The 14,628-nt window shown below is 47.2% G+C and overlaps 7 protein-coding genes across 7 annotated transcripts; 3 read left to right on the plus strand and 4 right to left on the minus strand.

Annotated features, from left to right (window-relative positions):
* The first annotated feature begins 92 nt into the window (after window positions 1–92).
* BKA55DRAFT_580791 (general substrate transporter) lies at window positions 93–2,511 on the plus strand. The gene is made up of 9 exons (XM_046193980.1): window positions 93–457; window positions 510–587; window positions 644–850; window positions 903–917; window positions 980–1,141; window positions 1,193–1,511; window positions 1,573–1,901; window positions 1,956–2,138; window positions 2,190–2,511. Exons 1-9 carry the CDS (start codon window positions 386–388, stop codon window positions 2,334–2,336), a joined length of 1,512 nt encoding a protein of 503 aa, XP_046043851.1. The 5' UTR covers window positions 93–385; the 3' UTR covers window positions 2,337–2,511.
* A 437-nt stretch (window positions 2,512–2,948) lies between these two features.
* On the minus strand, window positions 2,949–3,485 carry BKA55DRAFT_598211 (EthD domain-containing protein; the record flags this gene model as incomplete). Its single annotated transcript, XM_046196203.1, has 2 exons — window positions 2,949–3,221; window positions 3,273–3,485. The coding sequence occupies 2 exons, from the start codon at window positions 3,483–3,485 to the stop codon at window positions 2,949–2,951; spliced, it is 486 nt and encodes a 161-aa protein (XP_046043852.1).
* A 699-nt stretch (window positions 3,486–4,184) lies between these two features.
* Window positions 4,185–6,161, minus strand: BKA55DRAFT_523590 (uncharacterized protein; the record flags this gene model as incomplete). The annotated part of the gene is made up of 4 exons (XM_046188653.1): window positions 4,185–4,330; window positions 4,389–5,146; window positions 5,205–5,688; window positions 5,735–6,161. The coding sequence occupies 4 exons, from the start codon at window positions 6,159–6,161 to the stop codon at window positions 4,185–4,187; spliced, it is 1,815 nt and encodes a 604-aa protein (XP_046043853.1).
* Window positions 6,162–7,341: 1,180 nt separating this feature from the next.
* Window positions 7,342–9,197, minus strand: BKA55DRAFT_580795 (acyl-CoA dehydrogenase/oxidase). The gene is made up of 4 exons (XM_046193981.1): window positions 8,641–9,197; window positions 8,371–8,583; window positions 8,003–8,320; window positions 7,342–7,934 (listed from the first exon to the last, which is right to left on the minus strand). The coding sequence occupies exons 1-4, from the start codon at window positions 8,989–8,991 to the stop codon at window positions 7,413–7,415; spliced, it is 1,404 nt and encodes a 467-aa protein (XP_046043854.1). The 5' UTR covers window positions 8,992–9,197; the 3' UTR covers window positions 7,342–7,412.
* Window positions 9,198–9,545: 348 nt separating this feature from the next.
* BKA55DRAFT_624463 (uncharacterized protein) lies at window positions 9,546–11,485 on the minus strand. Its single transcript, XM_046196820.1, has 2 exons — window positions 11,321–11,485; window positions 9,546–11,268 (listed from the first exon to the last, which is right to left on the minus strand). The coding sequence occupies exons 1-2, from the start codon at window positions 11,352–11,354 to the stop codon at window positions 9,632–9,634; spliced, it is 1,671 nt and encodes a 556-aa protein (XP_046043855.1). The 5' UTR covers window positions 11,355–11,485; the 3' UTR covers window positions 9,546–9,631.
* A 219-nt stretch (window positions 11,486–11,704) lies between these two features.
* Window positions 11,705–12,950, plus strand: BKA55DRAFT_544541 (kinase-like domain-containing protein; the record flags this gene model as incomplete). Its single annotated transcript, XM_046190723.1, has 3 exons — window positions 11,705–11,803; window positions 11,854–12,149; window positions 12,206–12,950. The coding sequence occupies 3 exons, from the start codon at window positions 11,705–11,707 to the stop codon at window positions 12,948–12,950; spliced, it is 1,140 nt and encodes a 379-aa protein (XP_046043856.1).
* Window positions 12,951–13,401: 451 nt separating this feature from the next.
* Window positions 13,402–14,609, plus strand: BKA55DRAFT_523655 (chaperonin 10-like protein; the record flags this gene model as incomplete). The annotated part of the gene is made up of 4 exons (XM_046188658.1): window positions 13,402–13,520; window positions 13,581–14,359; window positions 14,409–14,460; window positions 14,507–14,609. 4 exons carry the CDS (start codon window positions 13,402–13,404, stop codon window positions 14,607–14,609), a joined length of 1,053 nt encoding a protein of 350 aa, XP_046043857.1.
* Window positions 14,610–14,628: the final 19 nt, after the last annotated feature.

Here is a 14,628-nt window from a genome sequence, read left to right on the forward strand (position 1 = left end):
GATCCGGCCTACTCAACGGAAATAGATTCCGTGGAAAATGACACGCCCTCGTTTGCGGCAAACAACAATAGCGCGAGGCTTGATCTAGTTTAGTTAGATCAGCCCAGAGGTCACCGAGAGTCTGGATCTGGGGTAGATGCGGGGAGGGATCAGGTTTGCGGAGAGGAGGGTCTTCTTTGCGGGCAGTATTTAGGGAAGCTTTCAGCTTTTTCAGATAACCATCAAGGAAATAGGAGAGATTTCATCGGCGCAACAGCACGATAAGTACTTCACGTCTCGCCCTACAACTCTTCCAGAACAGTCCAGGGCAGCGTCATTCACAGCATCTCCCCATCAAGTCATCCGCTTCTACATCTTTGTCAAAGACTCTTGGCCATCCCTAAACATGTTTTCCAGTTTCAAGTCCAAGGTCCGAGGAAAGACGATCAAACGTCTCCTCTCCACCAGTTGCTCTATCGTACGAGTCTCGTTCTTCATCTTGATCGCACGTTTTCTAACTCAAGTTGCAGTCTTTCCTGCTCTATGGCTACGATGCAGGAGTCCTCGGCGGAGTCCAGGAAACCGAACCTTTTTTGCATGCTATGGGGGTGGGCAATTCTCATCAGCCGCAGAACAAGTTGCTAACCAGTCATGCCAATCGCAGCATCCAACCGGAACTTATGTCATTCCGATGATAGCCTCAGCATACACTCTTGCCGCTACAGTCTGCTCGCTCGCAGTCACTGTTATTGGCATGCCGCTTGGTCGACGCAAGTGCATCCTTCTGGGAAATGGTTTTGTTGTTGTTGGAGGCAGTCTTCAAGCATCCGCTTGGTCTGTTCCTCACATGATTGTTGGCCGTATTCTTTGCGTGAGCAATCTTCGATATTCTTGAGCACTTCGATGTACTAACTACTTGGCAGGGTATTGGTATTGGCGTACGTATATCGTGTCTTGTATACCCCCCATCTTTGAGCACTTTATTGACTTTTCTGTCTAGTTCATCTCCTGCTCCATCCCTACCTATCAGGCTGAAATGAGTACGAAACACGAAGAGCGAGGACCTGATGTTGCAGTCACATGTGTCTTCTTGGTCGCAGGGGCTGCTATAGCATATTGGGTCGACTTTGGCTTCACACGCATGGACAATCAGATATCTTGGGTAAGTCTCCATCACAAATTCTCATCTTCAGTTATATCTGACCTTCTCTAGCGGATACCCATTGCTTTTCAAGTTGTTTTCGCCCTCTGCGCCGGCACCATCATGCTCTTCCTCCCCGACACTCCTCGATGGTATTATGCCAGAGGGCTTGAAGCAGAAGGAGACAACACTCTGTGCCAGATCTTCGATGCCGAGATTCATGATGAGAGGGTTCAAGATATGAAGAGCTCTATCCTTACTAATATTGCTTTCGAGTCCCAGAACGAACGAGGATTTAATCTCCTGGATCTCGTTTGGGACCGTAGCGATCTTCGAGTCGGGCGTCGTATCCGCGTTTCTTTTCTCATTCTGGCTATTCAGCAGATGATGGGTATGTCACTTTCTCACTTCGTATTTCGGCTTGACAAGTTTGCTGACGGTTGATATTTCAGGAATCAACCTCTCTGTCTACTACAGCACCGTTATTTTTGCACAGGTCGGCCTGTCGCCTTTCATGGCCCAGCTATTAGCTGCTATCATGAATACCGCTTTCGCCCTTGGAACTGTTCCACTTATATGGACTGTTGAGAGATTTGGTCGACGAAGCATCCTCTTGTGGTCTGCTGTTGTTTTGACAGGCTGCATGGTGATATTTGTCACCATGATCGGACTGCCCAACCGGACACTCGCAACTCAATGGACTGCAGTTGCTGCCATCTTTGTCTATAACATGGTGTTCGGTTACGGGTGGATTGGTATCTGCTGGCTTTATGGCCCAGAGGTAGGTCACCTTTTCCAGAAGTGTCTTGTTCTGTTCACTGCTAATCTGTTGTAGATCGCACCTCTCAAGCTTCGACATGCTGGTGCTGCCGCAGGAGCCTTTGGAGAGTGGCTATTCTCCTTCATCACCGTCTTTGCTGGTGGTATCGCGCTCCAGAACGTCGGTTGGAAGATCTGGATCTGGATGGCCCTATCTTGCTTCGCGGCAATCATCTTCGTATACTTCATGTGTCCTGAAGTAAGTGCTCATCAACGTTCTCAAAAAGCTGTTTTCATTAACATACATTAGACTACTGGTAAGAGTCTCGAAGAGATCGACGTACTATTTGCAAAAGAGGAAATCAAGCATACGATCCTGGCAGAGCAACTCATTATGCAGAGTAGCGCAAAGGCTGAGAAGGGCGAGATGTCATCAATACACGTTGAGAACTCTTGATCTACGTTCCAAACGACTTTGAGGATGGTATGTCGGTATCTCTATATTATGTATCCTGGTAAAGTAGCGACATGGCCAAGTAGCTACCCGTTTCCATATGGAAACACAGGGTTATCAATATTATTCTACGTCCCTGATTTGTTGTTTCTGGAGATGATTCCTAAGATCAGGTGGGGCGCATGCATCAAGTTTTTCGGCCGCATCAACAACTGCAAACAACACATCTAATGCACAGTTCTTGAGATATTTTAGAAATGGATTTGAGGCGCGTGAAGGATGCGCTGTGTCAGACCATGTGATTCTCTTGAGCGGCTATCGTTCGAACCTTAGCTTTGCAATTACTCAAGGTCCTAGACATTCAACACTGTATATGAGCAACTCCGGTCTATTAGTCATGAGAAAAAGGGATGACTTGTGATAAAACTTATATTACCGTCAAGTTTTCCCATCACTGGGTTATTTTCATCCTGATGAGGACATTACCTATTGGCCTGCCTACATCGGTCGCTGTTCGAATCTAAATTACGAAGCTCTGCTAGAAATATATTCAACGCATTCATTCATGTGGTCGTCTGGGCCTAATGCTGCAGAGTACCTAGTTCACTGTATACTCTATTTGAGAGTCTCCACGTCTAGCCCGTCCTTACCACCAAGCGACTTTGGTGCATCTCCTACAACCAAATTCTCATAACCAACCATATATGTCATAGGCAGCGCCATGAACCTATCACAGTCATCACTCAGCGCCGCAGCATACTCTTTGCTGTTGTAAAATGCAAGCCAGTCATCCCAAGTCTTAACCCAAAGTTGGGCGCAGCCATCGTAGTCAAGAAACCCTTCTCCCAAGCTTCTAGCTCTCTCCTTCATCTCGGGTGTTTGATGATGCTACGCTATTGTCAGTCACTGTGGTGTATGGAAATCCCAGAATCATCCTACCTGTGCATATCTAACGATGTGATTTCTGAAAGCCTGCGTAGCCACAGCCAAGTCGGCGTGGACAGTCTGCCAATGACCGAAGAAAGTATCGTAATCAATCGAATCAATTTTCTTGAAGAAGACTGAGACTTTGATACATGGCTGAAAGTTGGGCTGGGAGTTGTAGTCCAGCTGGGGATGGGTGAATTGATGATCAATCTTTTGCCAAGGCATCTTTGGTGCTCGTCAACAGTGTTTCAACTCAAGTTTGATAATGTACAAGTTTTTTTAATCTTGAATCAATCTTGCATCACCAACATTACTATTATTATACCACATCTCGGCTGAAACCTTAGCACCAAGTTGAGTCTAGCTTGCGGGGTCGTCGGAATTCAAATCCGGGGAAGGCTTCCCCGTGGGATCGATGTCGGCCTTAGGATATGCGAATTCGAGTTGATCGAGCCAAGACTAAGGGCATCGGAAGGTCTGGGAATCGTTTCCTTGATTGTCCATGGACTCACCAGTCTTGGATTATTGATCATTCAGAGGCTGACTATAGCCGAGCGATCGCAGGCTGCCAACAAACTCGGCTCGTGCGGAAACGACGGCATTCTAGAGGATCAGAAGGTCTTGCAACTCTGGTATCATCAGGCTTCTAGGGATGATACATTGGAGAGTGAGGAAATGACTTGGCGGTGTTATTGTGCGACAATCTGCTGAAGATTATTTATAGATGAACAATTGATAGAAGTATGGGCCAGAGCAAGGAAACTATTCTACAATTCTGTGAGACTTCCAAGCTGCTTCAATAGATAACACTCGTCAACGCCTCAAGAGAGCCTGGTAAGGCGGCATTTGCTACGGCATTGCAGCTGACAGGAATTTGTTTGGGAAAAAATCATTTCTCTTTATTTCTCCAAAGTCATACAAGAATTAAATCCTTCCACGGTCCAAGAATTTGGTAGGTATGTCTACTAACTTGCATCGCAAGTACTCGGCCAAATTCTTACCCAACACGTCGTAAGTTGAGCTAGAAGCTACACCACGATCTAGATGATCCTTAAGGAGAAAATGCACCGCTAAAGAGTGTCAGTTACAAATATCAACAGCTGCAAGTCTCTTTTGCAAATGACTCACCGTAAATGTGCGGAAGCTCAAAGCGGAAGATGGGCTTTCCGGTATCGTCGTCACCCAAAAGATGACGGATCTTATTGACAGTGAGAATGCTCCGAAGCCAATCCCATTCATCAGCGTTTCGAACGAAGAAGCCAACATTCGCGTCTGATCCCTTGTCACCAGAACGAGCGTGGACTATATAACCAAGGGGAGCTTTTGTGGTGGGTCCAAAACTGGACAGGTCGACAGGAGATGTGGTCTCGTAAGTATCCTGCTCGTAGAGGAAGTCTTGGGTGTCAGTAGGAGCAGGAATGGGAATTTCAAGACCCTTGGAAGGGACATAGGCCACGTGTGCAACGTCGCTCTGTGGAATAAGAGCGACAAAGTACTCGTAATAAGGCTTGGAGACTGCTTGTCGAGCGTCTACAGCGAATGTAGCGCCAGGGTATGATTGCATGATCACGTCCGTTACAGGACGCAGAAATTTGGCAGTAGATAGAGACTCCTCGTTTCTGGCCTGAGCAAAGATACGAACGTCAACTGTAGCAGCGTCTTGGTTCCTTGGATTTTCAGGACATCGGCCGTTGATCCGGAACTTAAGGCAGTGGAATTGAGACTCATCAAGCATAGCCCGTACCTGCTTCTCAAGCATGGAAGCCTTTTCTTCGATGTCTAGACCACAAAGAAAGTAATGGGCTTCGGCTTGGTAGCCACCCTTGGCGGTGATGCCGACCTTTGTGGTAGGAGGAGGCTTCAAGCCGCCAATATTGTGTACGTATCTATACACCTGTCAGCTTCTAGGTTCGAGAGGGACTTGGTAGATGCTTGCTTGTTTACACTTTGTCCTTGCTAACTTGCTCAAGCTTGATATTGTCAAGCTTGGCCACGACATCCGAGTTGTAATACAAGGGTCCTTGAATCTCGTAGAGTAACTGTGCCTTACAGGTATCGACAGTGACAATACCGTCACGATCCTTTTGCTTGGTGACATAGAAAGTGCCGTCGCTCTGCATTTCCACAATGGGAAAACCCAGATTGGTTGAATCGCCGGGTAAGTCCTTGAAGCCGGTAAAGTTGCCACCAGTGACATATGTCGAGCACTCGATGAAGTGACCAGCAACAAAAGCCGAGGCTAGTTGCTGATAGTCTTCTTGGCTCCAGCCGAAGTGGTAAGCTGCACATCCGATGGTGGGTGAAGCATCTGCGACTCGACCACAAAGGACAATATCAGCGCCATGCTTGAGCGCCTCGACGATACCCCAGCCACCGAGGTAGCATTGGGCGTAGATGGGTTCAAGGCCCCATTCAGAGAGGTTGCGGCCTATAGAGTCAGCATTGTTTTAGCATTCGAGGGAGGGTCAGCCTACCATGCGTGAGACTCTTGAAGGCATTTCCCTTGTCAATGGTCTTTTTGACAACATCAAAAACCTCATCCCCGCCAACCCAAGCAACCTTGAGACTCAGGCCAGCGGCTGCAATCTTTTCCACAACAACATCATGAAGCTTTTTGGTATCGCTAGCACCAGCATTGACCACAATCTTGGCTTTGCTCGATGCCAAGTGAGTCAAGGCTGGTTCCAGAGCCTCAAGGAATGAAAGCTCAAATTCATCTGTAGAGCCTGCACTGTCGACTTTGCCTCCTCCTCTTGTGGTCATGTTGTACTCTGAGAGCCAGTCGCCGACGATAAAGTCGACTGGCTCATTCTTGGCTAAATCAGCCAACGCATGGCGTCGGTCGGTGACTGAGCCGGAAGCGGAGGCGATTCGCAGCGGTTTGTCTGTTGTTGAGCCCATTTTGGATGTTGCAGTATGTGATCTTGTCTTGATCTACCCTATCTGACAGAGTGTGCATCGTCTGCTGTTGAAGAGAGCGGTTTATGTAGAGACCTATTCTATTGTTTAATCTACTGACTAATTCTTTCTTAGACATACGCTTTGGAATTGGTTTCCATATCCGCGGAAGTGCAGTCGGTCAACTCCTCATTTCTTAACGTTGCATCCAAAAACTGAGTCATGTCAATTTGGCTTAACAGTGGCGTGCAGGAAGGTTTTTGAGATCATGACAAAGGGCCCGACCCACTTACCATGGAGAGGAGAATGTATTTCATTGGCTTATGTGAACTCGCTGCACGATTGGTTCAAACTGCGGGACGACTGGCAGGAAAACCGCGGAACAATAATTACGACACAAAGCAAAGTGCAACGATAACCACAATGACTGTTGTGTACCTCTGTAAATAATGTAATTGAGCATGAGAAATACTTTCAGTCTCGTTGGGAACTAACCAAAGTTACTGCTATGCTGATTTCCATGACTGATATTGAGTGATCGTGAAAGCTGGCGCGGCTAAACACGATCGTGCGGTGTTTGCCTGGAAGATTGATGTTAGCTGGATCCAAAGTGAGAGACCACGGCCATCCAAGGCACAAACAGCTATAACATCATTCAATTAAGTATGAAGCTCAAGCCCAATACAATTCCAACTCCAATATCCGTTGCTCTCTATAGCTTATGATAGACATGAGATCACTCATCGCCCAACACAGGTGCTTACCCTAGAGCCTCCAGAATGGGATCGGCATATCGGTATTCCGTTATCCCGGGATCTACTCCGTACAGAGCATGGACACCTGCACCTGTTATCTAAACCCTAAGAAGCTAGAGTGAGACCCCAGTTCTTTCACCAATCCAGGACATTAACTATCCAGCAAAGCTAGAAAGATTCAACGCAAGTTGCGCGCGGTGATTCAATATTTTTCTTGGCACTAGTAGTGCTACTGTTCATCTTTTGGTCATCAAATAGCCACTATAATGGAAGTTGGCAAGTCATACGGTTCGTAACTTTGGAACTGGGCTCAGGAATTGCAAGGAAAACAACCTTGTTGGATTTCTAACTGCGTCACCTACCAGAGTTGATAGAATTGGAAAGGATATACTCGTCGCACGATAGCTTGGCTCCGATATCGCCTTCGTCGCTTGTCTAATTCGTCCCCTCAATTCATTCTAGTCTAGTTTGCCATGGGATTTGCACCTATCTTTACCCACTAGAGCTTCGGTTTTGTTTCACTGGTCCAGTCCATCTGTAATGAATCAACCTTTTGTAAATTATACAGCTGAAACAGCTTCTCTTCCAGCTCCTTTTGGGCTTGCAGCCTAGCTCTGACAGATCCTGCCCGTCGGCTCTCCCTTCTTCCTAATTGTAGCATATGCACTTCATCTGGACCATCTACGATCCTCATAGTCCGAGCACTTGCCCACATGCACGCCAATGGCGTGTCTTGACTAACACCAGCGCCTCCGTATAATTGAATGGCACTATCAAGAATGCGACAAAGCATCGAAGGCACGAGGATCTTGGCTTCCGAGATTTCTCTCAGAGCCAACTTGGCGTCTGTTTTGTCGATCTTGACAGCTGCGTTCAGGACGACTAGTCTGGATGCGTCGATGTCAAGTCGAGCCTTTGCAATTTGTGTAGTGACATGGCCATGTTCGTGGAGCATCTTTCCGAAGGGTGTTTTAGATGGGTCATGAATACGACCAAGAATCAAATCGAGGGTTCGTTCAGCCTATGGTAATCCTTAGTTAGCTTCACCTATATTCCAGACTAGGCATGCATCTGGTAGACAAGTCTTACCGCACCGATGCACCGCATAGTGTGATGAATTCTGCCAGGACCCAATCTTCCTTGTATAATCTCGAATCCTCGTCCTTCTCCCAGGACAAGGCTGGATGCCGGGACACGAACATCTTTGAAGGAGATATGTCCATGACCGTGGGGGGCATCGTCGTAGCCGAATACTGAGAGCATACGGTGAACTGTAATACCCGGAGTTCTTGCAGGCACAAGGAAGACGGATTGTTGTCGATGAGTATCGGGATTTGATACGTCGGTTTTGCCCATGACGATGTAGAGCTCGCATCTAGGGTCGCCTGCGCCGCTGCTCCACCATTTCTACCAAGAGTTAGTCCACCGCGAAAGCGATTGGCCATAACCTCACTTACACTTCCGTTTAGAATGAACGAGTCTCCATCCCGCTTCATCTCGAACTGAATGTTGGTGGCATCACTGGAAGCGACATCAGGTTCAGTCATCAAAAAGGCCGAACGAATATTGCCCGCTAGCAGAGGCTCAAGCCATTCTTTCTTCTGTGCAGCATTACCGAACTTTGCCAACACCTCCATGTTACCAGTATCCGGAGCCGAACAGTTCATGGTCTGAAGAATTGTATCGTAAGCATCTAATTTTGACAACGAGTGATGGGAGGAACATACCTCGCTTGCGATTTGGCTCTTACCCAACTGCTCAGCCATCAAACCATACTCAAGATTGCTGTAACCGCTGCCCTCTGCATATTGACTTTTTGGCAGAAACAAGTTCCATAACCCCCTACTCTTCGCTTCATCTTTGAGGTCCTCAAGAATTTGGGGATGAGCGGCGAAGCGTTCGTTCGGCTTTTTACCCAGCATCTGAGCGAAGACCGCATCGGCTGGGATGCATTTCTCCTGGACAAAGCGCTCAACCTCATCAAGGGTCTTTTGAGCTTGTTTGCTGATTTGTCCAGCAAATGCAATGGGGATTCGAGCAGATGCGGGGAGGTTCATAGTTCCTCGATTAGAATTCATGATATTGAGCAGTGTCGACTACCAAGTTTGGACGATGGGGACTTTACTGGTGGGTTGTTGCGGTCTTTGGATGAAACGGGGCCGGATAATTTTCAGGGATAGTCGTCATTATAGGTGTGAATTGACCGAGTCATGATAATGGGGCAATGATTTTAACATTTGTATTGGTTGTTGGCTCAGAATTTGAGATGCCACTTTCAATTTCCATGGACCTACCAAAGAGTGAAATAACCGAGGCTCCACGGTTCGGAATTTGAAGCCGGTACCAAAAAAGCTTGATTAAACCCGAGGCTGAGAACATTTTGGTGTCTACGTCATACTGCCCGAGATCCTTATGAGGGTATTGTGCTTTCCTATCTCCCAAGGGAATGAGCCTCATGAAAGACGGTAGGATTTATCTTTTTTTTTCTTTCTTTCTCTTTCTTTGCACATAATTAAACTACCCTCCAGCTCTGTGGGAACGACATGAATACTTGGAAAACATGACGAGTCTTGTCCAAAATGTCTAATTGTAGTCACTGTAGATAATTTCAGTTCAACGAGCGAGGCCATTTGCATATCAGACAGTAGTACAGACATCCAGCAATAAATGAAGATTCGCGTATTTCATGTCAGCTCCAATCCATCGCTCCTCACTCTTCTACAGCTTAGCTACAACTCTAGGGTCTCTAACGACCACGTTCTTGCTACCGCTTGAAGCCAGGTCTCGCAGCTTGCGCCTCAAAATTTTACCAGCCGGGCTCTTCGGTATCGTGGACACAAGCTCAATCTCCTCAAGCCACTTGTATCGCGCTTTTTCCTTCTTGACGTACTCAAATATCTCCTTTGCAGCTTCAACCGGCCTTGAGATTTCAGAAGACTTGAGAACTACGAACGCCTTGGGCCTTTCACCTGCCCGCTCATCGGAAATACCACACACAGCAACATCATCGACGTGTGGATGTCCGAGAAGAAGGCCCTCGAGCTCTGCTGGAGCAACTCCAATGCCTTTGACCTTGATTATCTCCTTCAACCTGTCAGTGATGGCCAGCAGCCCTTCATTATCGAAGTAGCCTATGTCACCAGTATGCAAGAAGCCATCCTTGTCGAATGTGCTTTCGGTTGCCTCGGAGTTATCAAGGTAACCCATGGCCATTTGTGGTCCACGAGCCCAAATCTCACCCGCCTTGCCAACTTCGCAGTCCTCACCAGTCTCAACATCCACAATTCGTACCTCAGTTGATCCCACCAGCATACCGACGCGATCGGCATACTTAAAAGCGTACTTGGAAGGGGGGTGCGATACAATTGCTGAGCACGACTCGGTCATACCGTAGCCCTGCTTGAAACCGGTCCCAGGGAAAGTCTTCTCAATAAGAGTCAAGATCTCTCGAGACAGAGGGGCTGCGCCAGATGAGAACCGTTGAACATGAGATAGATCGTACTTTGACACTAGCTCCGGTTCTCGGACTAGTCTGATCAATATCGGAGGAACAATGAGAAGTTCTTTGATCTTGTTGTCAGAGACAGTCTTGAGTAGTGAGTCCAGTGTGAATTTGGATAAGACATAGACATTGGCGTTTAGGTGAATAGGCAGGTGTAGTTGATGTATTATACCCGTAATGTGATAAAATGGCAAGGCTGCGAGAACTCGGTTGTGATTAGGGAGCGTGATATCCTCGATTTGGATGCATTGGGCAATAATGTTGGCGTGCGAGATCATGACTGCCTTTGGAAGGCCGGTAGTACCGCTGCTGAAGCAGAGAAAAGCACAAATATTCCGGTTTGACTTTCCCTCTGGGACTTGGAATGCAGGTGCTTGAACGAGAGCCTTTGAGTTTTCGAGTATCGTCTGGATGCTCGCGACGCCTTGCCTGGAACCCTCGAGCAAAAGGACATTCTTTGGCGCAACCCCGACCTTTTTTGCTGCAGCGCTGGCTTTATCAAAATTGTCAACCGTCGCAAAGATAACTTTAGCTTTGCTAGTTTTGAGACTATAAGATAACTCATCAACGGTGTACTCTGGTGATACGCCGCAAGCTACTGCTCCAACACGAACGGCAGCAAGTGTCGCTACAGGGTACCAAATGGAGTTTTTCCCAAACACAATAACAGTGTCATTCTGACTAAGGTCATGGTTGGTAACAAGAGCTGATGATAAAGTTGTTGCGTAGTCTTTGAGAGATTGGTAGCTGATGTGCTTTTTGGTGATAGCATTAGTGAAGCCTGGGGCATTGCTATCAGAAGACAGAGGCTTGGACTCCAGAAGCCAGGACCAGAGGGTCTGCTTGGGAGAGACTGTAGAATTAATGTCAGTTCTAGTCATATGGGAACAAGGAGAATAATTTACATGAGATCTTGGGATTCTGTGACTGGTAGATCATGATGCTTGGCTAGACCTTGAACTGGTGTCGTATTTCCGAGTGAGTAACAGAAGGCAAGTACATGGAGTAATTTAAGAACAGTATACCGGCAAATGCAAGATAAGGTGTCTCCATCCAAGCAAGAGCCAAGGTTCTCGTCTAGCGATTCGGCTTATGATTCCCCGCGGCAAAGCTACTCGGAAATGCTGATCCCTCGGCGCGACATGACTAATGACCTGCGACCTCGGATTCGGTCTAGTGTTGGGATGTCGGCGGGTATCTAGTGTGAGATCAACTAAGCCGCATGGAATATTACAAAAAGGGTCCAACACTAAGTAATTCATTGCCAATTGACACATACATTTGAGATTATGGCGGGAATCGTAAGGCAGCCCATAGATGTCGAGCGACTGAGCTCGTACATCAAGGAAAATGTTAGTGAAATTGCTCTTCCCATCAGTCTAAAGCAGGTAAGACTCACTTCAAACAATTTCCTTGTTTGTTTACTTACAGTATCTAGTTTGGTCATGGGCAGTCTAATCCCACGTATGAAGTTACGTCGGCAAATGGCGCCAAGTTTGTTCTTAGGAAAAAGCCCCCAGGCAAGCTTCTCTCGAAGAGTGCCCATGCCATTGAGCGGGAGTGTGAAATCATTAAAGCGCTAGAGACCACGGATGTTCCTGTACCAAAGGTGTATTGCTTGTGTGAAGATGACTCTATTGTTGGAACGCTATTTTATATCATGGAATTCTTGGACGGCAGAATCTTTGAGGAACCTTGGCTCCCAGGTCTTGGTTCGGAAGAGCGCACTGCTATGTAAGTCTCAAAGCCCCATACTTTAGACATACATCACATACTAATGTCATAATCAGTTGGAAAGAGGCTGTCGGCACCTTGGCAAAGCTTCACACTGTTGACTTGACCAAGATTGGGTTATCCAGCTGGAAGCGACCGACGAGTTTCTATGCCCGTCAAATAAAAGCCCTGTCAAAAACATCTGAAGCTCAAGCAAACACCACAAGTCAATCAGGAGCCCAGAAAGTCGGCAACATGCCATATTACGACAATCTTGTCAGCTTTTTCGCAGACGACAAGATGCATCCGCCAGATGTTAGGAGGCTGGTACATGGAGACTTCAAGCTTGACAATCTAGTATTCCATAAGACTGAGCCTAGGGTGATTGGGATATTAGACTGGGAGATGGCAACTGAAGGTCATCCGCTCTCGGACTTGGTCAACTTGTTCATGCCATTCAGTTGGATTCCGGACCAAGTCTCATATTTGACGTCAGAGACCTTGACACCTGAGCTGAAAGAACTCCAGACAAGCTTTCAGCCAGGCAATGTTGCTGGAATTCCCAATATATACCAGTGCCTGAAGTGGTACTGGGACAGCGTGGACTGGGATGCTGCAGGCTATTATGACTGGGGAGTTGCCTTTAGTAATTTCCGCACCGCTGTCATTATGCAAGGCATCGCGGCTAGGGTTTTAAGAGGACAGGCGAGTGGTAATAAGGCGAGACAATTTGCACAGCAGACGTTGGTGTACGCTTTGTGGGGATACGCGAGAGTTGCTAAGCTTCTGCAGCTGGGGCTACGAGTGCGGAGCAAGATCTAGCTCATTTTGGCGGAGTTTAAACCTATCGAGGGTCAGAATTGATTTAGTCTGGATTTAGGTAGCTGCAACTGAGTAATGCCATTAATTTGCCACATAAAAATCGAGATGGAATCGAGTTAGACAATGTACACCTTTGAAAGCGCTCGCCCAGAAAGTGTGAGGCCAAGTTGAATGGAACATATGAGTAATGGAAAAGCGATGGCGAGTCAAGTGGCTCAGTTAGGGCGTAACTATCTCGGCCGTCAGCCAGCAAGCCCGCCAACCTCGGTCCCTTCAACCCAACGACTATACTTAAGCTGAACGCTTTATGCGGGGTAGATTTCCGATCTCAAATCTGGCCACTACTATGCATAAGAAAGACATGATCAACAACCGTCTGTAGAGCCAGAAAAGGGTTTTTCTTTTCGGAACTGTATCCTCAGTTACGAGTCAACTATCAACCATCGCTATTATGAAGTCCGTCGTTTTCAAAGGGGTCAAGCAGGTTGCGCTAGAGGATCGACCCAAGCCCAAGATCCAAGATCCTACCGACATCATCGTTAAGGTCAAATACACAGCGTTATGTGGAAGGTGAAAATAGACTGTTACAACATAACCTACATGGAGACCCGCTAACTCTCTTACTTATAGCGAACTCCATGTCTTCCGCGGGCATCAACCCTCTGGAACTGACTTTATTATGGGCCACGAGTTCACCGGCGTTGTCGATGAGGTTGGATCTGCTGTAAAGAATCTTAACCCCGGTGATGCCATCGTTAGCCCATTCACCGTGAGCTGTGGCAAGTGCTTCTTCTGCAAGCGAGGATTCTCATCACGCTGCGACAAGAGCCTTCTTTTCGGCACCGTGCTTCTTGATGGAGCACAAGCTGAATACGTGAGAGTCCCGTATGCTGAGAGCACTGTTGTCAGAGCTCCCAGGGAGATCGAAGATCTTAAACTTTGTCTTATGGCAGATATCTTCCCAACCGGCTACTACGCTGCATCAAATGGTCTAAAGCAATTAGATAAAGAGCATGCGGAGGACAGTATCGTCGTCCTTATCGGATGCGGCCCTGTGGGTATCTGTGCACTGATTGCCGCTCTAGAGTATAAACCCAAAGCTATTCTGGCAGTAGATAGCATCGAGTCGAGACTGTTTCTTGCCAAGAGTCTTGGAGCAGAACCGTGGAACTACCTCACGCAGAAAGAAGAGCTGGAAAAACAAGTTAAGGAGCTAAGTGATGGCCGTGGCGCCGATGTGGTCATCGAGGTTGTTGGACATAGCTCAGCTCTTGACATGGGCTTCAAGCTACTTCGTCCATGGGGCATCATCTCCAGTGTCGGTGTTCATAACGGAGAGATTCCATGGACAGGAAACCAGGCTTATGGAAAGAATCTCACCATCAAGATGGGAAGGTGCCCGGTTCGCAGTATGTAAAATATCCAATGGCCAAGTGTTTTCCCTAACGTTTATTTTAGGCATCTTTGAGGAGTCGTTGGAATTGCTGGCCAAAAAACAGCATCTCTTGGAGTAAGTCGCCATGTAACTTTCTCGGGGTTTGACTAACGTATCATAGCTTTATGACAGCGACCGTGATGCCTTTGAGCGACGTCATTGAGGGTTACGAGCTGTTTGACGCTATGAAAGTCCAGAAGGTCATATTCGATGCCGAGAAGTAACAGAAGCTTCGATGTGGTC

Source organism: Fusarium redolens (assembly GCF_020744475.1).
Source record: "Fusarium redolens strain MPI-CAGE-AT-0023 chromosome Unknown BKA55scaffold_19, whole genome shotgun sequence".
In the NCBI taxonomy this organism is placed as follows: domain Eukaryota; kingdom Fungi; phylum Ascomycota; class Sordariomycetes; order Hypocreales; family Nectriaceae; genus Fusarium; species Fusarium redolens.